The sequence below is a fragment of the Rhinolophus ferrumequinum genome, chromosome X (assembly GCF_004115265.2).
Source record: "Rhinolophus ferrumequinum isolate MPI-CBG mRhiFer1 chromosome X, mRhiFer1_v1.p, whole genome shotgun sequence".
In the NCBI taxonomy this organism is placed as follows: domain Eukaryota; kingdom Metazoa; phylum Chordata; class Mammalia; order Chiroptera; family Rhinolophidae; genus Rhinolophus; species Rhinolophus ferrumequinum.
Genome location: NC_046284.1, coordinates 4742722 through 4770261, shown reverse-complemented (window position 1 = coordinate 4770261; position 27540 = coordinate 4742722). Strand labels below are relative to the sequence as shown.

Genomic DNA, 27540 nt, shown 5'->3' with positions numbered 1-27540 from the left:
CAGGAAAAAAGGAGGTACAAAAGAGGCAATAGTAGAAAAGAAATAAAAATGAAAGGAACTTTAGAAAGTACCATTTTAAAGATTAAAAAGACACTGAGTTGACTCCCCACTAAAGAAGGGTACAGACCTATTATGTGGGGAGGAAGACCCTGGCAAATGGAATAAGTCCAGAGCTGTCACAGTCATAGATATCTATGAGATGAATGGAGAATAAAGCTGTCAATCCTCACCCAAGATTTGTGTGTGTGTGTGTGTGTGTGTGTGTGTGTGTGTGTGTGTGTGTGTGTGTTAGGGAAGGGAGCAGTGCAGAGGATCTAAAGCGGGGAGGGTTTGATTTTGTCCCTAAAGTGCTAGGTAGATATATCAATAGAATACTGAGAGGTCATTTTTTCAGGTCCACCCGATCAAAGATGCAGGCAGTAAAACTCTACCCCATTCATTGTCATCCACTCCCCTCTTCTCTATAATCAAGCTGAACTAGGAACATGTCTGGTAGCCCCAGGGCTGGGGAATCCAGCTCTCCAGGCTAGCTAGAATAGTGAAGCAAGAAATGACACAGGTCAGTCTTAGGAAAATAGTGAAGAATCAATTCTCTGGTGGGATGGGATAGGATGTGTCCCATTCGTAGAGTACTGGCTGTTGTGGACACAATATCCCAGGCCCCTGCTGCTTCTGTGGTATAAGAACAAGGCAGAAGAGTCCAGGGAGAATGACAGGGCAAGGCTGCCAGGAGCCCAAGAGACCTAGGGAGGGAGCAGAGCAAGTTAGAAACCTGTGGGGCAATCTCACTAGCGCCCTATTCTCTCCATCCCTTAAAAAAATGGTTTCGGCCAATGATAGTTCTACCCTATTCTACACTGGTGAGACCATTCCTCACGAAACTGGGTTCAGTTCTAAGCTCCACATACTTTACAGGAACCAAAAGTGGTACTTTCCAGAGAGGAGATGCTATCTTCAGACTTCTTCAAGGCTATCACAAGGCAGGGGAAGCAGATGAGGTCTGTGCGGCCCAAGGAACAAAGCCAGGACCCACTGGTGAGTACTATAGGGAGACAAAGTTTTTCTTTACATTGAGCTCAAATTCACCAGTCAGAGTTTCAATACACATTGGGCAGTAGTGAGCTCACTGCCACTGCAAGTATGTCCGCAAGGATTACACAAAATTTGGTGGAAATATAAAAGGGACTCAAGCATGGATTGGAGTACTTTGAGGGTAAGTTGGACTAGGTGACCTTGAAGGTATCTAGGCTGACTGTTTTAATAGCTGTCTTGGCTTTCATCTACATATGCTCACATTTTCCTAGGTAGGGTGTAGGGAGGGGGGTGTGATTGAGGGACCTGGACAATACCTAAGCTGGAGAAATACAGAAATGGATGGTGAAAGGTAGTTGGTTAGTTGAAAAGTAGGAAACTACCCACTCTGCTGCCTCATACTACTTAAGCCTTTGAGAAAGCAGCATTGGCTATGGAATAGTTGCATTGATAGAGTTGGACAAGGTCTGGATTAGAGCTCCCAAACCTGGGTTGCAGCCTAGTTCTGCCACTGATTTGCTCTGGGACTGTGACTTTGAGCAAATCACTTTCTCTCTCTGTGTCTCAGTTCCTGCCTCTACAAAATGAGGCTAATAAACCTTGACCTCCTTACCATAAAGGGATATTATAAAGATACAATGAGTAGTGGACATGAAGGGATGTGTAAATTATGACTGAGGGTGACAGAAGGAAAGAGAAACTAACATGGTTTCAATATCTCTAATGCATCAGATATTGTAAAAGGCACTTGCACATGCATTTCTCATTCAACCCTCACAAGAACTTAAGAGGTGAGCAGTGCTTTCCAGACTTTCCAGATGAAGGGCCTGAGGCTCAGATAGGTAAAGGGATTTACACAATATTCACATAGCTATTAATGAATGGAGATAGTTTTGAAATATAGGGCTCCCAGATGCCAAGGCCTGTGTATTTTTCTACTGGGCCATGGTGCTTGTACACACAAGGGGATATAACTGAATAACTAATTATTAGATAGTGGGGCACTGAGAGAGCTTGCCAAAGGCTGAGATAGTGAGCCTGGTGTCATGTCAACCCAACTACTTCCTTGACAAATGGAGGCCCAGAAATGTGATTTCTGACTGGCTCAAAAAATTAGCATCACCACTGTTGCCCTTCCATCCATCAGTGTTCTTAGCTTCCTGTTCCTCTACTGCTAGCCCTACTGAATAACATTACTCCACAGGATTCCTTGGGGGTGGTCCCCAATTTCTGGTCCTTCTTCCCCACCTTTCCAGCTCACCTCAGTAGAGTTAAGGGCTGGGGACTTCAAAGGGCACATTGAGTTCCAGCCTGTCTCCAGAGCTTTCAGCTGTGTTCCCCCCCAGGGTCTCAACTCCAGTATTGGAGGCAGAGCTGGAAAACTTTTGCAGGTCCAGCTCTGTGCATTCGATGGGAGTGTGGACCCAGTGGGAGTGGCTCTCTGAGGCGCAGGAGGCCATGGTAAAAGACTCTTGGGTGGGGAAGCCACGAGTCGAGCTGCTGTCGTCATCCAGGATGGGGTTAAGTGGCTGGGTCTCAAAGATGCTTTCACTCAGTGGGGACTCAGGACTGGTCTCCTGGCCAGGTGGCATGGGGAAGAGAGATTCCTCCTCCGCTGCCTCGTCAGCCTCAAACTGCAGCGAACCTCCTGCAACTCGAAGCAGAAAGCCACTGGGTCACCCAAAGGCAGAGGCTTCTCTCAGCAGGGCACCTGGTCCTGAGTACAAGATAAGGAAGGTTCTGGGAGCTAGTGCTCCCCTTCCCCTCCCTGGGGACCAGGGCACCTAGCACCAGGCTGAGGTGACACAGTTGAGAAACACACTTACATTGAGGTATCATATTGAGGCTACCTGGTGGTGAAGCAGGGAAAAGAGACAATGTCTCCAGAGAAAGAGAAACCCTTTGTGGGTAGTAGGGTTTCAACACCCAACCCAAATCATCTTCATCTTCTGGTGTCATGCTTGTATATATGTTATGTTATATGGTAAAAAGCACTCTGCATATAAAATTATGATTATGGACCTTAAAATAGACAGATTACCATGGATTATCCAAAGGGACCCAATGTAATTGCATGTGTCCTTAAAAGTGGAAGAGAGAGGCAGAAGAATCAGAGAGAGTGTTAGAGAGATATGTCATCAAAAGGACTCAACCCACCATTGTTAGTCTTGAAAATGAAACAGGGTGATGAGCCAAAGAATGTGGGTGGTCTCTAGAAGTTGGGAATGATGCTCAGCTGATAGCAAGGAAATGGGACCTCAGCCATATAAAGGCAAGGAACTGAATTCTTCCATGTTCCTTAATGATCAAGGAAATGGATTGTACCCTGGAGCTTCCAGAAAGAAATACAGCCCTTCCAACACCTTGATTTCACCTTTTGAGACTCTAAGCAGAGATTCAGCTGAGCCTACAAAGCTTCTGATCTATGGAAATGGTGAGATGACAAATGGGTGCTATTTTAAGCTATCAGATTTGTGGTAATTTGTTACCACAGTGATAGAATAGTAATACATTCTTCAGGCCTAAATTTGATTCGACATCAAGTTAAAACTAAGAGCCTACGGGATGTGTGTTTGCTTGACTTCCACATTGTGCTCGTGGCTTTGTGTGTGGTTTTTTAAAAAATTGTTTTTTATAACTCACTGCCAGAGCTTAAAATGATTTCATACAAAAATCCAGATTTTTGGCTTCTCTTGAAAATCCAGATCTTGAAACATTGAATATTCCCACATGATAGCAAACAGCTGGAGCTAAGTAGTAGAGTCCCCATTTGACAGGAGATGAACTCTTCACTTTCACACAGTCCCTACTCCTTTCTCTTGTACCTTACATTGGATCTACTTCATGCACTAATCTTGCCTATACAACTCCAGTATGCATGTAAGTCAGTGACTCCTGATAAACACCTTCCTCAAATGAGAAAATGTCTAACCCTCTTTCCCCTATGGAGACCCTGAAGGAGCTGTCTGCTCTCATATCCCCAAAAAAGCGTACTACATTATTATCTTGAGGACAGAGGAAAATCATATAAGGGTTATCCATTTCTCCTCTTCTGAGTCAAGAAGAGGGAGACAGGCAGCTCTCAGACGGTGCCTTATCTTTCTGTGCCCTGGGGCTCAAATGCTTCATTGTCCATGTTTCACACCCATGCCCAAGGACTGGGCAACAGCTCTTATCTGAGAAACTGACCTCCAAAGTCAGAACCACAATATTCCAAAGAGTAGAGGAGAGAGAAGTAGAGTTTGATAAAAGTCATGAAGGGACTGCTCATTAGTACATAAAAGTCTTGTGTCCCTGAAGCCCACGAAATGCTAGATTCATCTCCAGTTAAGCCGGGGGTACAGCGAAACATACTGTTAGGCTTTTTGAAGATCATCTGGCAGGGCCTATAGTCAAAATCACCAAGGTAGGTCTATATAACAGGGATCTTCTTATACCAATAGAGACAGGTAAAAGTTGTGTATCTAGTGGGCTGAGGAGAAGTCCTGAGCATCCCTGTATCTAGTAAACTTTATCCTCCCTCTTCCTTACTAAATCAACATCATTCACTAGCCTGTGTTCCTGTTTTGGTGTTTCTGCCTAGCTTTCAGTTCCATGATGGCACTTAAGCTGTATTGAGCCTCAGTACACTTGGGTGGAGTTCTAACACCTTGCCTGGTTCTGGTCAGCCACCATCCCACCTCTCCCATCTTTGCCCTTAGTGACATGGACATTCTGTCTCATATTCTTGGCTGATGGCTGGAGGTGTGCTGAAAACAGATCACAGTGTTGTTCCCGACTTAAATATGACCTTCTAGAATTTCACATGGCCATCTCCTAGGGACTGGGCCAGAACTCTGAAAATCATTATTGTTGGGGGGAAAAAAGTCTAAGTTTGCCAACTCCACTGGACACTGGGCTCTTAGTTACCCATATCTGGATTATTACTATACTAAATACAGTTACGCAGGACCTCACCCACTTTTATTACAATCATATCTCAAATCCATCTAGCCTTCCTTCATTCCTGACATGTTCCAGAATCTGTACCTATTACTAGAAATGAAAAAATTGGAAAAGAACTTAGAAACCAACGAATCCAACACAATCTATCATTTTAAAGATTAGGGAAAAAGAGGCCCAAATAAGCTAGATGACTTGTTTAAAGTTACACAGTGAACCCACGCTTGCAGATTCCTTTCCCAAGGATTTTCCCATTATGCTGTATTCCTTTATGAATCCCTGTACCTTAATGAAGCAGGTTCCAATAGCCTCAGTCATCTCTGAAGCCCTATGCTTTCTATTGCCACCCCAAGATAGTCCACCCCTGGGGTTTTCCAGCACTGTGTGGAAGGCCTATTAACTCTCAGCCCCAGAAAATTCATCTGTTCTGCTAATCAGAGCCTTGTTCCTGATTCACGTAATGTGCAAAGCAGCTACCCTTACCATGCTGGCAATGTGTGTTGAAGAACTGCTTGCAGTAGAGGAAGAAGAGCCCCAGGAAGGCCAGGGTAAACACCACGAGCAGACTGCTCATCAGTACAAGTGTGGCCTCCTGAGGGGGCACTGTGGGTACATCTGCCTTCACTAAGCTCAACTGGAAGGCACCTGTGAGACAAGAAAGTGGGGGAGGTCAGTCAGTGTGGGCAGTCAATAGTCACCTTGACACTAGGCCTGGTCTTTCTCAAGCCATCACCCTCTCCCTAGGGCCTTCCCCAATTAGGGTGGCTAAGCTGCTTTTACTTCTTTGTAGAGCAGGCAAAAGCATAAAGAACAAAGCAGAGAAACTGGCATACACTGCTGGTATGGTATGAATTAGTACAATTATTTGGAGATGCTCAAATCTTGTGGTCTTTCCATGTCACATCTAGTTATATAACCTAGAGAAGTGGAAACAAACTAAAATGTTCATGATTAGGGCACAGGATAAATAAATTATGGTATAATCCTATGATGTAATATTATTATATAGCGCTTAAAAAACCTGCATGGATTAACATAAATAATGCAGAGGGAAAAGCAAATTGGAGAGAAAGCATATAGCTGGATATCATTTACATAAAACATTATAAAATATAAACTAATAGAATGTCTTTCCTATGAATATATACATAATAAATATATCACAAAAGAATACAAGTATTAAAACATGGGTTGACAATATGGCAGAGTCACAGTGCTCAGCAATGATTCAAATGGTTCCCTGCATATCCTATATACCCTTGTGGTAAGGCCATCAGAGTACTTCTGGCCTAAGGACTATAAGTGGAAGTAATGTGTGTCACTTGCAGACTGAAGTAGTTAAGAGCCAGTAAGCCTTCTCCATCTCTTCCCCTGTCCCATTAACCTGGATGCCACATGGTCTAAATGGTATAGTCACAAGATGAAGGAAGGTCTTTGTATAGTGAAAAACAAACTTTTATTGTATTATATCACTGAGATTTGTGGGTTTGTTATTGTAGCATAGTCTACTAACAAGATACATACAATTTCATGATAATGATTACTTGTGGGAAGGTAGGAAAAGAATGAAACTCAGGATGAAAAAAGGAATTCCATTAAACCTGTGGAATCTTTGTTTTTTTTTAAAAATCTGAAGCAAATATGCAAAATGTTAAAATTTATTAATTATGGGTGTTGTGTAACTGATCATTTTTATTTTTATATTTCCTGCATTTAAAATGTTTCTACATATTTGAAATATTTTATATTTTAGGATTTAAAAGACACCAAAAATTTAAAAAGAATACATGAGCAGATATATAGATAGTAGATCAATAAAAATGACAGACAGACAGATAAATAGGCAGTGAAATAGGTATAGACTAGATCCTAGTATTTCAGTGAGACTTTTACTAGTTCTAACCATTAGGGACTCCTATAAACCTCATAGCATCATCGTCATCATCATCATCACCATCCACAAGTACACATGTTATAATTTATAAGGTGTTTTCTACATCTATTATTTCATAAGGCCTACACAACCATCCCATAAGGTATGAAAAACAATGATTGTCATGACTTAGTACTTTTTTTTTCAGATGAGAGAAATGAGGTTCAATAAATTTCCATGATTTGCAGAGGGTTACAGATAATACATTGCGAAACCAGGATTCAAATCTGATTCCCTTGCCAATCTACTCCACAGAAAGGAGTATGAGGGGGTAAGTCTTTACTGCCCTGTCCTGCTACCACCCAATGGGTTGGGGAGGAAAAATGAGAAGAGAACTGGATACACACATTGAACCTCAGAAGTGGGGGTCTGCTTCGTGCATGGGATGCACTCTTGATCCTGCACACCTCCAATGCGTGTCTTTTGGTAGAACCTGTGGTCAGAGCAATAAGGGATGGCAAGGTGATCAATCAATGCCCTTGGACAGGTCCTTCCTGAGACCATAGGCAGCTTCTAAGAGTCTTGCTCTCCTGGAAGCCAACACTCACCACCACACCTCGTGAGTTCTCTGCCTCAATGTCTCATTCTGACTCAGAGTCCCAGACACTCCAACTCTTCCCCCACTCACCACACCCTACAGACAAAAGGGAAACTAGTCTCACAAAAGAGAGGAGCACTGCTTTGACAGTGCTACTCTCTTTTAGGTCTACAGTGAGATTTGCGTTGAATCTTGGACCTGGGCTAAGCATGCCAGCATGACAATAAAGCTGCTAAGTACTCATCTGTGGTTGACTATGTGCTAGGCACTTTACAGAGGCATCTTGGGAAGACACTGCTTCTTCCTCACAGGAGTTTAAAATCATCATGATATAAAGTTAGAATATTTCAAGTAGGCTGTGAGAGATAAGGTTGAGAGAGAACTCCAAGGCCTAGAGAAGGCCCTGAAGAGCTTGGCTTCATAAAGTGGGCTCACCTGGGCAGACAATCCCCACAGACAGCATTAGAGGTAGCTGTGCAGTTGGTTTTCTGGACACGATTGATGACAGCACAGGTGATGCAAATCTGACATCTATGGTGGCCCCAGCTGCTTTTGTATCTGCGGGGAGGGCAGGCTGTGCAGTATGCATCTCCACCCTCTCCATAGCCACAATCCTGCAGAGAAATGGGAGTTACTAACACTGCTTTATAGGAACTTGGAGAGAGTTATCAGATATGGGACAAGTAGACATTGTATAGAGTAGTGTTTTACAAACTGCAAGTTGCAACCCATTACCAAGTCATGAAATCAATTTAGTAGGTTGCAACCAGCATTGAAAATTCAAATAGGATAAAATAAAACAATGGTATCAAATACCAGAGTGCATACGTAGCATATACGAAAGCTACGTATTTATATCACTCAGCATAGGATAGGTTACGCTATGGCAAAAAGCAAAGTTCAAATCTCAGTGTCTTAAAGTAACAAATGTTTCTTTCTCATTCACACTATTTGCCTACCACAGGTTTACTGGGGGCTGGGCATTATATTTTCCTCATTGGGTTACCCAGGGTGACAGAGGCTTCATCTTTGTGCTGCCAAAAGGGAACATTGTAAACTGTGCACTGGCTCTTCCTATTTCACTTTGCTTACATATCCTTGACCACACATATCACCTGATCATTAGTAATTACAAAAGTAAAAGAAAGTGCAATTCTACAATGTGCCAGAAGGTGGGGAGCTGGAAATATTTGACAAATAGCTGTAATCACTACCTACCTCAGTATTGTTTTGTAAATCTTTTACAGATAAAATATATGTAAATATATGTTGGACTGTAATGAAAAATATATTTCTTACTCTTGGTAATGGTCAAAAATGTTTGAATGCCAATGGTATAGTGGAGAGATGAGTAATTCAGCTGGCTCTTGTCTCAGGTCTTGTATTGACTCAGTGTGTCTCTGGCCAGCCCCTCTCCACTTATGGGAATCAGAGGAGATTGAAATAGATGGTTTCTAAATATTCTTCCAGCTCTGAAATTCTAAGCTAGGAGCAAGGCTCCCGCCAGATATGTTATAGCTTTTTCTCAAAGACACAATTTTAGTTATCAATGGATATTAACTATTTAGTAGCTGTGGCAGAAACTGATTGGTTGTTCACCAAACTCATTCTCCTTTAAACCTGGACCTACTATAGCCAGTACTCCCTCATCCCACTGCAGTTAGGTAGAGCCATGTGCCTAATTTCTAGCCAATGGAATAAAATTATGTATGCCTCTCCTAGGTCTGGCTCTTGCAAAATGCCTGTTTTTTTGCTTTATACTTTATTTTATATGTAAAATATACTTAATTTTCTTTATACTTTGATTTTATGGTGCATAGGGACACCCAGGATGATGCTGAAATCAATGTATTAAAAATGACAGAGGACATCAAGACAATGGAGGAGGTGGCAGCTCCAAGTTTTAATTTCCTCACAGAAACACAGAAAAGCAAGCAGAAACTGTCAGAATCAATGTTGTCAGAACTCTTGGAAACAGGTAAGGGTTACAGAAATGAAGCAAATGTTGAATCAAGAAAAAGGCAACTTGAAAATGATAGGAAAGGTTTTTGGCATTTTTACTTGCCCTTACCATAGCCCTCTCCCCAAAGCAGCACCAGTCCTAAAGTGGAGGTAATCTTGAAGTGGCATCAACCTGAATTCCTAGTTTGAGGCCCTTATGTCTAGTTTCAGAGTGAGCTGAGCAAAACTTATTCACAAATTATTGTGTATGTCTGTTTTAACCTGTCTGGGGGCTACCTAAAGGAATGATACAATGAGATCACCTCTGTTTCACTCAATACAGAATGCAGACTGAAAAAGGGGTGGGCATTTGTTTTAAAATGTTACAAAGCAAACTTAACAAACCATAGATGCCTGGGGCAACAAATTATGGGTGAAAACATACAATACACTGCCTAATTCTGGGAGCTATATCTGGGGGAGATTCTTTTGGAAATTAGGACATTTAAAAGCACCAATACATATAAGGGGATTCAGAAAGGCACACATATGCCTAGAGCAAAACACATGCTCAGAAAAGACTGGAAAAGACCCAAAGCTTACACATTGGGTGATCCATAGACTAAGTGTAAATTTGGCTAAGTGTTGAAGGAGGGCTTCAGTACAGAATTAATCCGCAAAGACTTGGAGGGGTGTGTGTGGTTTTTTCTCTCTCTCTTTTTTTGATTGCTGATGTTGTTTGGCTTTTTTAAACTCCTGGCACTCAAGGAAATCTGTCAAAATATTAAGTGAACACAATCTAAATGAACACAGATTTCAGTGACCATGTGTGGCAAGGAATACAGTCTTTACAAAAATATATTTTGGAAAAATACCTAAAGAAATAGACTACCATGGCCTTTAACAAATAAAGAAAAAAAAAGCTAAATATGGACAAGGGGGGAAATCTGATTTCCAAAGTTACCACATTATAATTTAAAAAATGACCAGTTTTCAACAACACCACCACCAAAATCACAAGACATACAAAGGAACAGGAATGTACGTCTCATTTTAAAGGAACAAATACAATTGACCGAAACTGATCCTGAGGAAGTGCAGACATTGGACTTACCAGACAAAGACTAAAAGTACTGTCTTAAATATGTTCACACTTGTCTTATTAGAGAGACCACTTCAGGGACGGTGTAGATGCCTGATTACTGAACAGTACACCTGAAGCTAAAGCTGAATAATAATGAATGTCAACTATAATTATATATATATATTCATTCACAAGAAGTGGAGTGCAATATAAGGAATAGAGACAGTGGAAATGTAACGGCTGTGTGCGATGTCAGAGGGATAGTAGATTGGGGGAGGGGGTTATCACTTTGTGAGGGGTACAAATGTCTATCTATTACTTGTTTTGTACACCTGAAACTAATAATAATAATAATAATAATAATAATAATAATAATAATAAAGACAGGTAAAAAAAGTATGTTCAAAGAAAAACATGGACAAAAAACTAAGAAAAATCAGGAAATAAATGTATGAACATAATGGGAATATCAGTAAAGAAAAAAGTTGAAAAAAGAAACCAAATATAAATACTGGAGGTGAAAAATAAAATAACAAATGAAAAAATTCACTAGACTTGTTCAAAAGCAGATCTGAGCAGGAAGAAGAAAGAATGAACAAAGTTGAGGGCAGAACAGTTGAAATTATAAAGAGGATAAAAACAAAAGATGATGAAAAAGTAAACAAAACCTAAGAGGTTGTAATATAGAGTAACATATGCATTATAGGAATCCAAGAAGGAAAAGAGAAAAATGGAGAAGAAAGAATATTTGAAGAAATAATACTGAAAATTTCCCAAATTTGATGAAAGACATAAACAAACACATCCACAATGCTGAAAGAATTTCAAGTAGGAAAAACTCAGACATCCATACTAAAACATATTATAAACAAAACATGGATAACTAAAGACAAAGACGATATCTTGAAGCAGCAAGAGAAAAACAGCTTGTTAAGTACAAAGTGTCCTTAATAAGATTAAAAGTTGATTTCTCTTCAGAAACTGTGGAGGCTAGAAGGCAATAAGATGACATATTTAAGTGTCAAAATAAATAAATTGTTAACCAATAATTCTATAATATATCCAGCAAAAGTATCCTTCAAAAATGAGGGAGAAATGAAAACATTCCTAGATAAACAAAAACAGAGGGAGTTTGATACCACTATACCTGTAATACAAGAAATACTAAAGGGAATTTTCAGGTTAAAATCAAAGGACACTAGATAGTAGTAAATCAATGCCATACAAAGAAATAAATATCCCTGGTAAAGGTAAATATATGGACAAACATAGAAGGCAGCATGATTGCATTTTTGGTTTTTAACTCCACCTGTTATTTCCGGTATGATTTAAAAAATAATAATTATAAATCTGTTATTGGGCATACAATGATTAAGATAATAAAAGTGACAACAGTAACATAAAGGAAGGTGACATGAAGCTGTATAAGAGTAGAGTTATTGTATGCTATTGAAGTTAAATTGGTATCAATTCAAACTGCTTTGTTAAAATTTAGAATGTTAGGTGGAAGCCACATGGTAACCCTGAAGAAATTATCTAAAAATATACACAAAAGAAATAAGAGAATTAAAATTTTTCAATGAAAAAAAATCAACTATTACCAAAAAATGCAGTGATGTTGAAAATAAGGGACAGAAAACGGTATAAAGCATACATACAACAAATAATAAAATATCAGACGTACTCTCTTATAGTATTACTCTTCACACCAATTGATTAAACTCTCCAAAGGCAGATTGGGAGACTAGATTAAAAACAAAACAAAACAAAAAAAACCTGTGGCTCAGGTGGTTGGAGCACCGTGCTCCTAGTGCCAAAGTCTCTGGTTCGATTCCCACGTGGGCCAGTGAGCTGCGCCCTCTATAGCTAAGACTGAGAACAACCACTCTCCCTGGAGCTGGGCTGCCCTGAGCAACCAGACGTTAGTGTGAGCTGCCCTGTGCTGCCATGAGTGGCCAGTGGCCAGCGTGAGCGGCTGGCAGCCAGCAAGAGCTGCCGTGAGCTGCTGTGAGCAGCTGACCGGCGAACGACTGCCTCAGCCAGGGGGAGTGCAAGGCTCAAAATTCCATGGGCCAGGGAGCTGCGTCCTACACAACTAGACTGAAAAACAATGGCTGGAACCGGAGTGGGGGATGGGGAGGTGGAAGAAAGGGAAAAAAAAAAGAAAAAAGATCTCAAATCAGTAATCTAACTTTATACCTTTAGGAACTAGAAAAGAGAAACAAACTAAACCCAAAGCTAGTAAAATAAAGGAAAAATAAAGATTAGAATGGAGATAGATTATAAAAACAATAGAATACACGAAATAAAAAGTTTATTCTTTGTAAAGATCAACAAAATAGGCAATCTTTTAGCTATACTGACAAAGATAAAAAGCTCTGAAAGAAGATGCAAACAACTAAAATTAGAAATGAAAATGAGGATATTACTACCAACCTCACAGAAATTAAACAAAAGGATTATAAAATAATTTTATGGAAAAAAAATAAAATAATTTTATGAACAATTACACACCAACAAATTAAATAAGATATGAAATGTACAAATTCTTAGAAATCCACCAATTACCTAAAGTGATTCAAGAAGAAATAAACAACATCAACAGACCTATAAGAAGTAAAGAGATTGAATCAGTAATCATAAACCTCTCAATGAAGAAAAGTCCAGGACCAGCTTCACTGATGAATTCCTCCAAACATTTAAATAATTAACACTAATCTTTCTCAAAATCTTCCAAAAAATTAAAGAAGAGGGAATATTTCCTAACTCATTTTATCACAGGAAAAGGAAATTACACAGCAATATCCCTTATGAATATTCATGTAAAATCCTCAACAAAATATTAGCATAGTGAATCCTACAGAATAGTAAAAGGATTATACACCAAGTGAGATTTATCAGAAATGCCATGGTGATTTAACTTAAGAAAATCAATCAATCAATGTAATAAAGCTCATTAATAGAATGAAGGGAAAAAATGATCATTGCAATTGCCAAAGAAAAGGCTTTTGTCAAAATCCAACATCATTTCAAGAGAAAAACATTCAGAAAATTAGGAATAAAAGGGAACTTCCTCAACATTAAAAAAAGACACGTATGAAAAACCCACATCTAACATTATACTTAATGGTAAAAGACTGATACCTTCCCCCTATGATCAGGAACGAGAGAAGGATGACCACCTTCACCACTGCAATTCAACATTGTACAGGAAGTCCTAGGCAGAGCTATTATGAAGAGAAGGAAAATAACTGAAATGCATCCAAATTGGAAATGAAGAAACAAAACTATATTTGCAGATCACATGATGCTACATATAGAAAACCTTAAATTCTCACACAAAAGCTACTAGAGCTAACAAAATGTTATAGGCTGAATTGTGTCCTACTCCCAAATTCATATGTTGAAGTCGTAACTCCTGGTATCTCAGAATATGACTTTATTTTGGAGACAAGGCCTTTAAAGAGACAACAAAGTTACAATGGGGTAGTTAGGGTGAGCCTAATGCAATACGCCTGTCCTTAGAAAAGAGATTAGACACACAGGGGGAGAGAGAGATACCAGACACAGACATAGAGAAATGACCATGTGAACACACAGCAAGAAGGCAGACACCTGCAAGCAAAGAGAGAAACAGAAGACACCAAATCTGCCTAGACTTTGCTTTGAGAATTCTAACTTCAAGAACTGTGAGAAAATAAATTTCTGTTATTTGAGTCACCCAATCTGTGGTATTTTGTTATAGCAGCCATAGCAAAGTCACACATAATGAATTCATAAAAGTTGCAGGGTATAAGATCAACTCACAGAAATCAGCTGTGTTTCTATATGACAGCAAAAAACAATAAAAAAATTTAAAAAGCAATTGTGATAAGTTTGTACAGTGACAGATGATTACTGGAATTAGTGGGATGATCCCATAGTAAGGTACAAAAATGTTGAATCACTATATTGTATATCTGAAACTAATACACCCAGTACAAGATTGTATAGCAACTATACTTAAATAAAAATACTTTTTCTAATTGACATAATAAAACTGGACAATAACTAACACACAATTACATTTCATAGCATTGAAATGAATAAAGTACCTAGGAACACATTTAAACAAGGATGTGAGAAAATTGTACATTAAAAAGTACAAAATCTTTCTGAAAGGAATTAAATATGACATAATTAATGAAAAGACATCCTGTGTTCATGTTTAGGAAGACATAATATTGCTAAGATGTCAATGCTACTGAAAGTTGTGTATAGATTCAACAGAATCCCTGTTGAAATTCCATCCATACAGAAATTGAAAATCTGATCCCCAAATTCACAGGGAATTACAAGGGGCCTCAAATACCCAAAACAATGTTGAAAAAGAAGAAAAAAATTGTATTTCAAAAATTACTATAAAGCTACATTAATCAAAAAAGTCTGGTACTAGTATATTGGATATACAGACCAATGGAAAAGAATTGAGAGTCCAGGAATAAACCCATACATTGGCAAGGGTTCCAAGTCCATTCAATGAGAAAAGAACAGTCTCTTTGACAAACAGTGCTGGGACAACTGGATTTCTACAGGCAAGATATGAAGTCAAAATAAATAAGCGGCCTAAATGATTTTAAGAGTTAAAATCATAAAACTCTTAGAAGAAAACAGGAGTAAATCTTCATGACCTTGAATTTTGCAAAGGATTTTTAGAGATGGCACCAAAAGCACAAGCAACAAAAGAAAAAATAGATACATTGGACTCGATAAAAATTAAAAACTTCTGTGCATAAAAGGACATAATCAAGAATAAAAAGAAATCCACAAAATGGGAGAATATATTTGTAAATCATGTCTTATAAGAGTTTAATATCCAAAATATATAAAGATCTAAAACAAGCATCCTAATTAAAAAATAGACAAATAGAAATTTCTCCAAAAAAAATATACAAATGGCCAATAAGCACATGAAAAGATGCTCAGCATTATTACTCATTAGGGAAATGCAAATCAAAACCACAATGACATACCAATTCACACCTATTAGAATGGCTTATAGAATGGCTTTTTATTTTTATTTTTTAATTTCTAAATATGTTTAATTTTTTTCAATTACAGTTCACATTATGTTAGTTTCAGGTAATATTGTCATAACTATATAATGTCGGATGGCTACTAGAGTTGCCGGGTTGATCACTTCATAATTCATATAACTGTCTAATCACTATGTTGTACACCTGAAACTCAAATGGCTTTAAAAAACAAAAAAATAAAAAATAAATGTTGGTGGGGATGTTTAGGACTTGGTATCCTTGAGCATTATTGCTAGAAATGTAAAATGGTATAAGATATTGAGTAATACAGTCTGGCCATTCTTTAAATAGCTAAACATAGAACTGCCATATAACCCAACTATTCCACTCCTAGTTATATACCTGAAAGAATTGAAGTAGGGATTCAAACAGATACTTGTACACCAATGTTCATTACTCACAACTGTCAAAAGGTGGAAACAATCCAAGTGTCCATCAATAGATGAATGGATACAGTATGTACATTCAATGGAGTATTGTTCAACCATAAAAAGGAATGAAGTTCTGATACATGCTACAATAGAAATGAACATTGAAAACATTATGCTAAGTGCAATAAACCAGACACAAATGGAAAAATATTGCATGATTCCACTTATATGAAATATATAGGCTAATCAAACTCATAGACAGAAAGTATAATTGAGATTACCAGAGGCTGCGGCAAGAGTGATTGAGGGAGATATTGTTTTATGGATACAGTTTCTGTTTGGGGTGATGAAAAGGTCTTAGGATTATATAGAGGTGATGGTTTCACATTGTAAATGTGATCGGTGCCACTGAATTGCATATTAAAAATGGTTAAAATAGCAAAATTTTATGTTTTATATTTTACTACAGTTTTTGAAATTAATAATTCAGTGTACCAAAACCAATTGAATTATGTACTTTAAATAGGTTAAGTATATGATACGTTAGCTATATTTCAATAAAACTGTTAGGAAAATGACACACCCTCCATAAGTCTGGGTCCTTAAAGGACAGAGAAGAATCTTCCCATTCCCCACCACTGATTGGAGTTTACTAGAGTGAGTAATAAACCTTTAATCTTTAATAATCACTAAATTTTTAGTATTTATCTGTTAGAGGAACTAAATGAAGCAATACCAGATAAGCTACACTTTCCAAGGGGTTAATAAAAGAGAGCATCAGCCAGCTACTAAAGACTCCAGCCATTCTATGCCTTTGCTTGCCCATTTTTGCCTTAGTAAATGCCTTACAGCCCCATTTGGAATGATCTCATCTACCAAAACCCAACTCTCTGCTGGATACCAGAGATCTGAAAGGCCTCATTGGTGATGGTGGTGGTGGGGCGTACCTGACACGAGTGCTGGCCATTCTACTCAAAATCTGGGTTTTGTGGGTACGGCAATGGATTTTGGAGCCTCTGCTACTTTATATGCAGCATTGGAATGGTGACAGATGCCATATCTGTTTTACAGGGTGGACTAAAGATCAAAGTGTTAGAAAATACACTCTAGTGATACAAATCCCTGTTTCCAGGGTCAAGGTGACCTAGCTTTAATGTCCATCTCTACCATTGTGACAAGCCATGTGACCTCAGGAAACTAAGTGGGCTTGAATTTTCTTGTCAATCAGATCAGAGATAATGCTACGTACATCAAAGATCTGTTAAGATTAAATGAGCTGACCAAATGAATGAAGGAACATCTCAAATCAATGGGGAAAAGCTGGCTTTTTCAATGGGTCATGCTGGATAACTGGATAGCCATGTGAAAAACAATAAAATATGGTCCATTTCTCACACTATGCACCATAATAAATTCTAAATGGATTTTAAATATAAAAGATTTTAAATATAAAAAATTTTAAATATAAAAGATTTTAAATATAAAAGATTTTAAATATAAAAAATGAAAACCTGAAAAAATGCATATGTGAATTCCTTTTTATTCTGGGTGTAGAGAAATCTTTCTTAACTATACTCAAAGTCCAAAAACAATAAGGGAAAAATAGATTAATTTAATTTACTTCCATAAAAAATGTTTAAAAAGTTTTACAGGGTAAAAGATTCATAAGCAAAATCAAAGGACTATGACAAAATGGGGTAAATGTGATGCATCTTATATCACAGAATAAAGATTAATATTCCTAATATATAGAACTGGTAATTTTTTTAAAAAAGCAACACTATAGAACACTAAACGCAGACTTCATAGAAAAAGAAACATTAATGGTTCTTAACCAGATGAAAGATACTCAATCTCACTCATAATGAGGGAAATGAAATATAAAACTATATTGAAGTATCATTTTTAACCTATTAGACTGGCAAAAATCCAAAAGTTTGACAACATACTCTGTTGGTAAGACTGTGGGGAACACGTATATTGTTGGAGGTGATATAAAACAGTACAGACCCTGTAGAGGGAAATTTGGCAATATCTAACAAATTACATAAGCATTCACTGTTTAACCCAGCAATCATACCTTTAGAAATCTATCCCACATTACAACGACAAAGATACAAAAAGGTACATGCATGAGTGTAGGGAGCGCGCTGTAAGCTGACAAGGGCCTTGCAACCTGCAAGGTCATTCCCATGGGAAGCTTTGCCTCAACATCTTCCCAGAAAGTACAAGATAACACTAATGCAGCCACAGACATACAAACTTGCCAATATACAAAACAAAATGTTCTACTGATACCTGCTTGTTCTACTAATACTTGTTTGTATAGACAACTGCTCTAAGACTGTATATAAACTGTGTGTGAAATAAAGACTGTGCCACTGCTCTGCCATCCGTGGACGGTGGACCTCCCAATCGCAGCTTTCCTGTCTCTGTGTCTTTTCTCAATCTCCTCGCCCTTCGCCCTCAGGGCGAGCCCTCCTGGCTGCGCGGGCACATGAGCACTATTCCTCCATGCAGCACTATTTGTAATAGCTAAATTGTCCATCAAGAGGAGACTGGTTGAATAAACTGTGGGAGATACATGATGGAGTATTTTGCAGATGTAAAAAGAAATGAGGGCTATCTATACATAATGCAATGGAATGTTCTCCTGGACATATTGTTAAGTGAAAAAATTAAAGTAGAGAAGAGCATGCTATCATTTATCTTAAAAGTAGGGGTAATCTTGGTTCAAGTATATATACACATACATTCACATATACCTGCCTATATTACACAAAGAAACAAAAGAACGATATACCATAAAACTAAGCATTTAAAACATGGTCAGGAGGGGAATTACCTACAAGGGGAAGGAAGGAATAGGTTGGATGCTACGAAGATAGAAGTTAGAATTTTTGAATATGCTTTGTTTTATAAATTTGACTTTGGAAGAATGTAAGTATTTCACATAATTATAAAACAATAACAAATTGAAATAAAGCCATCCACAAAAAATTAAATGAAACAAAATAATATAAAATGAATGAGAGAATCTCTCTCTCTCTCTCTCTCTCTCTCTTTCTGTGTGTGTGTGTGTGTGTGTGTGTGCGCGCGTCTGTGTGTATGTAACATGCTGTCATCATGCCTGGCACATAGTAAGTCCTCAATGAACATTAGGCATTGTTCTCATGGGAGGCAATTTGTTTTTAAATTATCAAGAGTATTGGAATTAGAGGACAGTACCTGAGCCTGACTCCTCACTTGTTCACTTGCTGGAGAAGAGAACAATGGGAACTAACTGCTTGCATTTTTGAGAATCAACCATGTGTCAGGCACTTCTCTTTATTTTATTCATTAGTTCATTATTTCAGAAAATATTTACTGAGCAACTATTCTGGATGTTGTGACTAAATAATTGAGTCAATTAGACCAAAATTCCTGCCCTCATGAACTTACATTCTTATTTATTCTCTGTAAAACTCTATAAGTTATGCATTATTATCTATGTTTCAAAATAAGCAAACTAAGGTACAGATGGTTGTGTCACAGCAAGTGGCCCAGCCTGGGAAGCCTCTTCCCTGAGGCCCTGAGACTCCGCATCCACAACCAGAGACACCAGGTTGTAGGGGGTACCAGCAAGGAAGATCAACAAATGCCCAGCCCAAGAAGCTTCTTTGTCCTATGAGTCTGAGACTCTAATCCCACACTTAGAGACAGGTGACTATGGTGCACTGGCAAGGAGCATCCTACCACAACAAGCAGTCTGGGCTGGGAAGTACTCTTCCTCTCCACAACTCAGAGACTTCCTTCCAATTCAATTTAGATGAACCAGTGACCTGGCCACCCCTCAGGCAGCACCAGCACACAGGAGTGAGAGCCATGGCAGCACCAGATAAACCACACAGATCTAAATCATACCACAAAGGTCCTGAAAATTGTCATTAGAACCACACTCAAAATAGTAGGCCAGGACCTGTGTACTAAAGCTAAACAGGTGACTGCCTGCTAAAATAAAAGATTTAAATAGAATCTTGAATCACCTAAAATAATTGACAAAATGTCTAAGATATAAAAATAAAAATCTCCTGTCATAACAAGAATCAGGAAAACAACAACATGAATGAGAAAAGACAATCAACTGACAGCAACACTTAGATGAATAATATGTTTAAATCACGTGACAAGTATTTTAAAGCAGCCATCATAAAATGTTTCAAAAACCAATTACAACTTATCTTGAAACAAGATAAATTAGAAAATCTCAGCAAAGAAATAGAAGTTATAAGAATATACAATTTCAGATCAAAATTATAAAAATAAAATAAAACAAAAAAATTCACTCAAAGGGCTCAATAGTAGAGAGGAGATGACAAATGATAGAATCAGTGAACTTGAAGACAGAACAATAGAATTTATGCAGTCTGAACAACAGGGAGAAAATAGATTGAAAATAAAATGAATAAAGCCATATAGAGCTGTGGGATAATAATAAAAGATCAAATATTTGTATCGTCAGAGTCTCACTAAAAGAAAAAGAAAAGAATATATCTCTGAAAATGTTTTCAAAGAAATGAAGGCTGAAAATTTCACAGTTTGCCAAAGGCCTACAGACGCAAGAGGATGAGCAAATCCCAAGTAGAATAAATTCAAAGAAATGTAAACCAATATACATTATAATGAAATTTCCGAAAACCAAAGGCAATGAAAAAATTATTGGAAATAGCCAGAAAGAAATGACATTACCTAAAGACAACACCAATTAAAATGACAGTGGGCTTCTATCTGAAGGGATAGAAATCTGAAATTTTTGAAATACTGATAAAAAAAAGAATTGTCACAAGTGCAAATTCTATATCCAGTGAAATTATCCTTCAGAGATGAACAGGAAATAAAGACATTCTAAGGCAAAGGAAAACTAAAGGAATTTTTTCGTAATAGAGATCTATCCTTTAGCAAAGGCTAAAGAGAGATTTTCAAACAGAAAGAACATTGCAATCAGAAAAGAAATGATAAAAGGATGAAAGAATTTTGGAGCATCAAGAAGGAATAAAAGACACTGGGATAGCACAAATTATGGGCTATATTTAATAAACTGTCCTCATGAGTTTTATAAATCATGTTTAATGATTAAAAGAAAAATCACAACAGTATCTGATAATCAAGAGAATAGTATTTAAAAGTGGAGAAAGTAAAGGAACATTAATGGAAGTAATGTTCTCAAAATGGTAAAATGTTCCTATCAGTGAAGTGTGAAGGCACATGTACGTGTGTATTGGAATACCCAGAATGACCTCTAAGAAAACTATACAAAACCACTACAAATAAGTCAAGATGGAACCCTAAAAAAATGTTCAAGTAACCTGCAGGAAGGCAAGAAAAGACAAACAGAGGAACAAGAAATGGAAAACAAACAACAATAATAATAAAATAGCAGACATAAGCTCTAACATATCAATAATAACCTTAAATATACATGGTCTAAGTAACAAAGGCAGAGTTTTGCATATTGGATAAAAATAAACACTCCCAAACTGTCCTCAATAATTATTTTTTGAATAAATGGATGACTCATTTCTTAACAAATTAAAAGGGAACAAATTATCATGAAAAACTCAACAACAACAGAAAACAGACAATCCAATTAAAAAATGGGCAAAGCACCTGAATAGACATTTTTCCAAAGAGGACATACAGATGGCCAATAGACATATGAAAAGATGCTCAATATCACTAATCCTCAGAGAAACGCAAATAAAAATCACAATGAGATATCACCTCACCCCAGTTAGAATGGCTGTCATCAACAAGACAAATAATAACAAGTGTTGGAGAGGCTGTGGAGAAAAAGGAGACCTCATACATTGTTGGTGGGAATGCAGATTGGTGCAGCCACTGTGGAAGGCAATATGGAGGTTCTTCAAAAAATTGAGAATAGAATTACCATATGACCCAGCAATCACTCTCCTGGGTATCTACCAAAAAAATCTGAAAACATTTATCCATAAAGATATATGTGCCCCGATGTTCATTGCAGCTTTGTTTACGGTGGCCAAGACATGGAAACAACCGAAGTGTCCTTTGATAATTGGATAAAGAAGTTGTGGTATATATACACAATGGAATACTATTCTGCCATAAGAAAAGATGAAATAGTGCCATTTGCAACAACATGGATGGATCTTGAGATTATTATGCTAAACAAAATAAGTCAGACAGAAAAAGTCGAGAAGCATATGATTTCACTGATATGCAGGATATAAAACTGAAAGCAACAAAGGAACAAGACAAAGAAAGAAAGAAACAAAAACTCATATACACAGACAATAGTTTAGTGGTTACCAGAGGGTAAGTGGGTAGGGGATGGTAGATGAGGGTAAACAGGATCAAATATATGGTGATGGAAGGAGGACTGACTCTGGGTGGTGAACAGACAATGTGATATATAGTTGATGTATTACAGAATTGTACACATAAAACCTATGTAACTACTAACCATTGTCACCTCAATAAACTTTTATTAAAAAAAGAAAAACACAGAAAAACTATATTGAGAATCCCCTTTCCTAATTTGGAGGCAAAATAAATTCTTCTAAAAAATCAAAGCCCTAAAAATTCTTTTGCTAGTAACTGGTTTTATACCCAGAAAAACACTGATTTTTTTAAATTAGTTTCAGGTGTACAAAACAATGTAATAGTTAGACTTTTATACCCCTCATAAAGTGGCAACCCCTTGATCTTCTTAATCAATTTTACCAAGCTAGTACAATTATGATACAAAGTTTGATGCTGATAGTGCTATAATAGTATTTATTTATTATAAACAAAATATTAATTTATAGAACATAGAGGGTGTTTAACTCAAAACTACAATCAAAAATGGTTTATGTTGGTATTGTAAGATATATTAATTTTTGAAATGTATTAATAGATGTCATCAAATTAATATGTCAAAAGGAAAATGTATGAAATAGTCAAAAGATGATAAAATAAAATTCAAAACCATTTCTGATTTAAAAAAATCTTATATATTATATAAAATATTCTAAAAATACTTTGGATTCTGCTATGTCTCTCTACCCTCACATGAGTGAAGAAGGAACAATAAACAATGAATAAAACAGAAAAACAAGCAATGAGAAACAGTTCACAAAATTGGAAATGCAAATAGACAAACAAAAAAATACTGGGATTTTTCCCTATTAAAGAGTGAAACATTTTTCACAAAGTTCTCATAAATTAGTAATTAAATGTTACCGAGGGAGGCATAAAATTAATGGATGACAAAAACATGCATTTATTCATGTGTGGTTAGGCTTTTGGGATATAAGAATTCCATGCTCTGTTGAAAATAAATGTAATTATAATAGAAAGTAGTAAAAATCAGAAGTATTATCTGATAATATATTTCAAGAATCTTAAAATTGTATACATAATTTAGCTTGATAATTATACTTCTAGAAATATGTCCTGAGGAAATAGTGTTGATTTTCTGTAAAAAATTATTTGCAGTGATGTTTACAATTCATGAGTGTACTTTTATTTATTTTTTTCCTACTGGATATTTATTTATTTAAACTTTTTAATTAGTTTCAGGTGTACAAAACAACATAATGATTAGACATTTTCACCCCTCATAAAGTGATAACCTCCACAAGTCTACTACCCCTCTGATGTCGTACATAGATTTTACAATACTGGCTATGAGTGTACTTTTAAACTAAGTAAAAGTAACTATAAAAACAAGGCTATGTCAGATGCTGTTATCTGCTTATCCAAAAGTCATTGCCCATTTTTTTTCTCTTTTACTAACAGAACATTGATTTCATTCTGGGTGGCAAGGGGACCAGCCTCAACAACTGATTCTTGATTGGTCTTAATTGCAACCCCATTTCCATTTGGCAGGTATTGATTCTCTAACCTCCTTCCTAGCAGTGTAAAAATACTTACAGCACCCATAAGACATAAGGGGAAGTTTGCTGGGAGCTTCTATGAAAATATTTCTTCCCTAATATAAGTCAAGCTACTTTATTCCTGCCCCTTATTCCTGACTTTGACTGTAGTTTAAAGATGTGATGCTTTGAGTTGTGACAACCAAGAGGCCACTAGCATGAGGACAAAACAGCAAGGTGCCCAAGATAATGGCTAAAAAGAGCCTGGGACCTTGATGAAGCTGTTGATATGCCCAATCAACCACAAGGCTCCCTCCCTCCAGATTTCATTACATAAATACATGTGTTTATGGTTCAAGCTGTTAAGTTTTATGTTACTTTTAACTTAGTACATCCCAATTGAGTCAGAGATGAACTAATTTGCCCATAACAAAGCTGGAACTCAAATTTGTGTGTATCTGGCTCATATTTACTTTTACTGAACCACTAAGACTTTGAGCAAATCACAAATCTTCTTTGAGTCTTAGTTTCCTCATCTAAAACCTATGGGACTGATAATACCTTCTTGGTGGGACTGAGAGTCAAATGAGATAATGCACATGAAAGCTCTTTATGAGGTACAGAGTGCGAGACAAGTATAAGCTGTTTATATATAAAGCTTTTGAAGGAACACGGTATTGCAATTTTCTTGGAGCTTTTTAGTGATGCTGAAATAAATGGCAATCACAGAGGTACTCAGACAAATGTACATTTCCTCGTGAGCTACTTTTTGAGAGTTTGGTAACAGCAGTTTGACAGATAGACCTATTTTCTCCCTTGGAGAAATTCAGATTTGTAAATATGGACAGCTTTACAGGTAACAACCATGTACATGACAGGATCATTTCTACGAGATTGTTTTTATGGGAGTGGCAAGACTTTTCATCACAAAGATCAATGTGATATTTAAAATAGATTTTGTCAAGGCAAGCAGCTTATTATTCCTCAGGTCCACCCTAATGTCCAGCATGACCTAACATCTGAGATCTTTCCTTGGTCCTGGGATCCCTTATCAGCCTCGTGGGTACCCCACTGTGGTACAGAGTGTTATATGTAAAGAGTTCAAATTAGAGCTAGTGCTTGTATCTGTTGAGATCTCTGAGTCTCAGTCTCTTCATCTGTGAAATAGGGAGGTGGGAAGGAGGTAGGCTAAATAATTGCTATATTTTCTTTCAGCCAGAGGATTAGGTCACTCTTCTGCCCCAAACCTTCTAAAGGGTTCCTGGTGGACTTAGAAAGAAATTAAAAATTCTCATCAGAGACTTCAAGACTGTACATGGTTTGGCCCACACCTCCCTCTGTGATCTCACTGTGTACTACCTTCCCTCTCGCTCACCACACATTGGCTGCACTAACCTTCTTCCTCTTCCTCGAATATGCCTAGTTCATTCTCACCTTGGGACACTGCATGAGTTGTATCCTTTCCCCAGAAGGCACCTCCTTAGAGAGGCCTTCTCCAGCTACCATATCTAACATTGCCACCCAGTTACTCTGTTATCAGATCACCCTAATTTAATTTTCATCATACCTCCATATCTAAGTCCTTCATTTATCTATGTATATATCTCATTCAGTGTTTGTTTCCCTAATTAAAGGGTAAGATCAATGAGGGCAAAAGTTTTAGTCTGTTTTGCCATATGCACTGTGGCTGCAACCATGCCTGCCAGTTTGAAGGTGTTCAATAATGATGGCTGAATTAATGAATGACTATAGAAAATAAGATGTACAGAAAACATCTGTTGGCTGTCTGCCCCCAGATTATCTGGCCCCAACCATAGCCAAAATTTAACACCATCCCCAGATTCTGGGACCAACAGGGACTTCCATCTTCGCAAGCCAAGGCTAAGCATAAAGTGCCTGCCTTGCCAGTCATTTTGTTCTGACCCTTACCATTAACTGAGATTCTAGACCTTCCACAGTTCCCCATCCTTTAATTCTCCGTTGAACACTTCCTCAGTGGCCCAGTCCCTCTAGGACAGAGGCCACACCTAAGCCTTCTTATTTCTTCTCTCTTTCCCATTCCCAACACCTGATATCTGGTTCCTGAAGCCCAAGTGGGTGGGCCCTGCTTTATTTGACAAATTTCTCTAATGCCAAATAGTCTTCTTAGGCCTCTGCACTCCACATCTCCTCTTGAGATACCCCATTATCGCATGGAACCCTCCTCTAATCCTGGTCTTGCCAAGCTGACTTCTTGCTGGTGCTGTGACTGCTATTGTCACAATCTTCGGATTCTGTGTTTTGCCTGCAGAACAGGATTAGCCACAAGTGGAGCTGATTCTCCTAATCTTGGACCCTCTTAATTGCCAGGATGGTTCCTAAGATGTAACAGAAAAAACTCTCCTGACCAGGGAAACTTACCTTGGAGAGCTCTTGTCCAGGCCCACACAGTTGGCAGGTGACACACCGTCCCCATTGATCCCAGTACTCATTTTCTTTGCAATCCATGAAGGAAGGGCTGTGGGTACAGAATACAAAAAACTGGAGCTAGTGAAAAGAAATTGCAAGGTAAGTAGTAGCTTCCATGTCACTTGGTGTATGTGACTTGTGCTCAATCTAGTCTCTGGCTCTGATTTAGAGGGGTTGAGAAAACCAACCTAAAATAGCTAATGATTATATAGTCCTGACCATCTGCCAGGAACTTTAAAAAATGTTTTACATGCAATCATTCATTAAATCCTTAAAACAATGATAGCTGGGATTATTATTATCCACAGTTTGTATATGAGGAAACTGAGGCAGAGGCCAAGGAATTCGCCTAAGTTCACACAGTTAGTGGCTATACCACTTGGTGAACTGGAAAGAGAATAAGAGAAGAAGCTGCCTTTTGCTTAGGGGAGTAGAGAATAACGACAATGTCTCACATATGGCCAGCTATTAACAGTTTAGAAAGCACTTTCACATCCAATATTATTTGTTCCACACAACATTCATGTGAGGAAAGCAGTATAGGGATTATCATCTTTCTTTTGTGGCTGAGAAAGCTGAAGCATGGTTCTCTTTTGCCAAAACTGTCTTAAGTACCTTTAAGGATCACTAACTGCTCTTCTTCTGTCCTATGCAGAGTGGAAAGGGAGTATGAATAAATGTCCTGGTGCACTAAGGTGTAGTAGAGGAGAGGAAACACTACTCAGATAACAGCTCTTGGAATACAGACAGCATAGGGCAGTAGCACTAGTATTGGTCTGAGATATGAGTTCCAATTCTGGCTATAGGGTAACCAATCATCCAGGTTTGCTAAGTAATAATAGGCTTCCCTAGGACATGGGACTTCCAGTGCTAAAACTGGGAAAGTATCCGGCAACATGAGATGGCTGGTCAACTTACCTGGCTCTTCTTCTTTGAACCTATGACCTTGGATGAGTCACTTAATGTTTTCTGGCCTCAGTTACTTAATCTGAAAAAAAGGGGACAGTAAATGTTCCTCATCCACCTTATATACCTCTTGGGAGAATTAAATGAGCCAAGTAAGATCCATCAGACTACTCTGAAGGCTTTGAAAAGCTATGCAAAATAAGGCAGAGTTAAGTATGCAGAGAGATAATTCTCTGCAAAGATGAATTTTAATGAGGGAGACTCAAGTAATTGATACACGGTATTTGTACTGCTCAAAGAGAAAGGTGGAGTGAGGTTATTTTGCTCACTCCTTAACCGTATACCAAGATGAATCTTAGTTGGCTTCTCAAAGTACTGAAAGTTCTAAGAGTGTAC

General features: G+C 37.7%; 1 protein-coding gene across 4 annotated transcripts in view; it reads right to left on the bottom strand.

Annotated features, from left to right (window-relative positions):
• Positions 1 to 640: 640 nt before the first annotated feature.
• EDA2R (ectodysplasin A2 receptor) overlaps positions 641 to 27540 on the bottom strand; it is an 81626-nt gene continuing 54726 nt past the window's right edge. For 2 of the 4 annotated variants that reach the window (XM_033109577.1, XM_033109567.1), the window contains exons 2-7: positions 27157 to 27226; positions 26191 to 26287; positions 7881 to 8059; positions 7255 to 7340; positions 5458 to 5619; positions 641 to 2686 (exon numbers count right to left, since the gene is read on the bottom strand). In XM_033109577.1, the coding sequence (XP_032965468.1) occupies positions 2304 to 2686; positions 5458 to 5619; positions 7255 to 7340; positions 7881 to 8059; positions 26191 to 26277 (897 nt within the window). In that variant the 5' untranslated portion in view covers positions 26278 to 26287; positions 27157 to 27226 and the 3' untranslated portion in view covers positions 641 to 2303. Of the gene's footprint in view, positions 2687 to 5457; positions 5620 to 7254; positions 7341 to 7880; positions 8060 to 26190; positions 26288 to 27156; positions 27227 to 27540 lie in introns of those variants that run through there. The other 2 variants (XM_033109585.1, XM_033109594.1) reach the window with 2 other exon arrangements.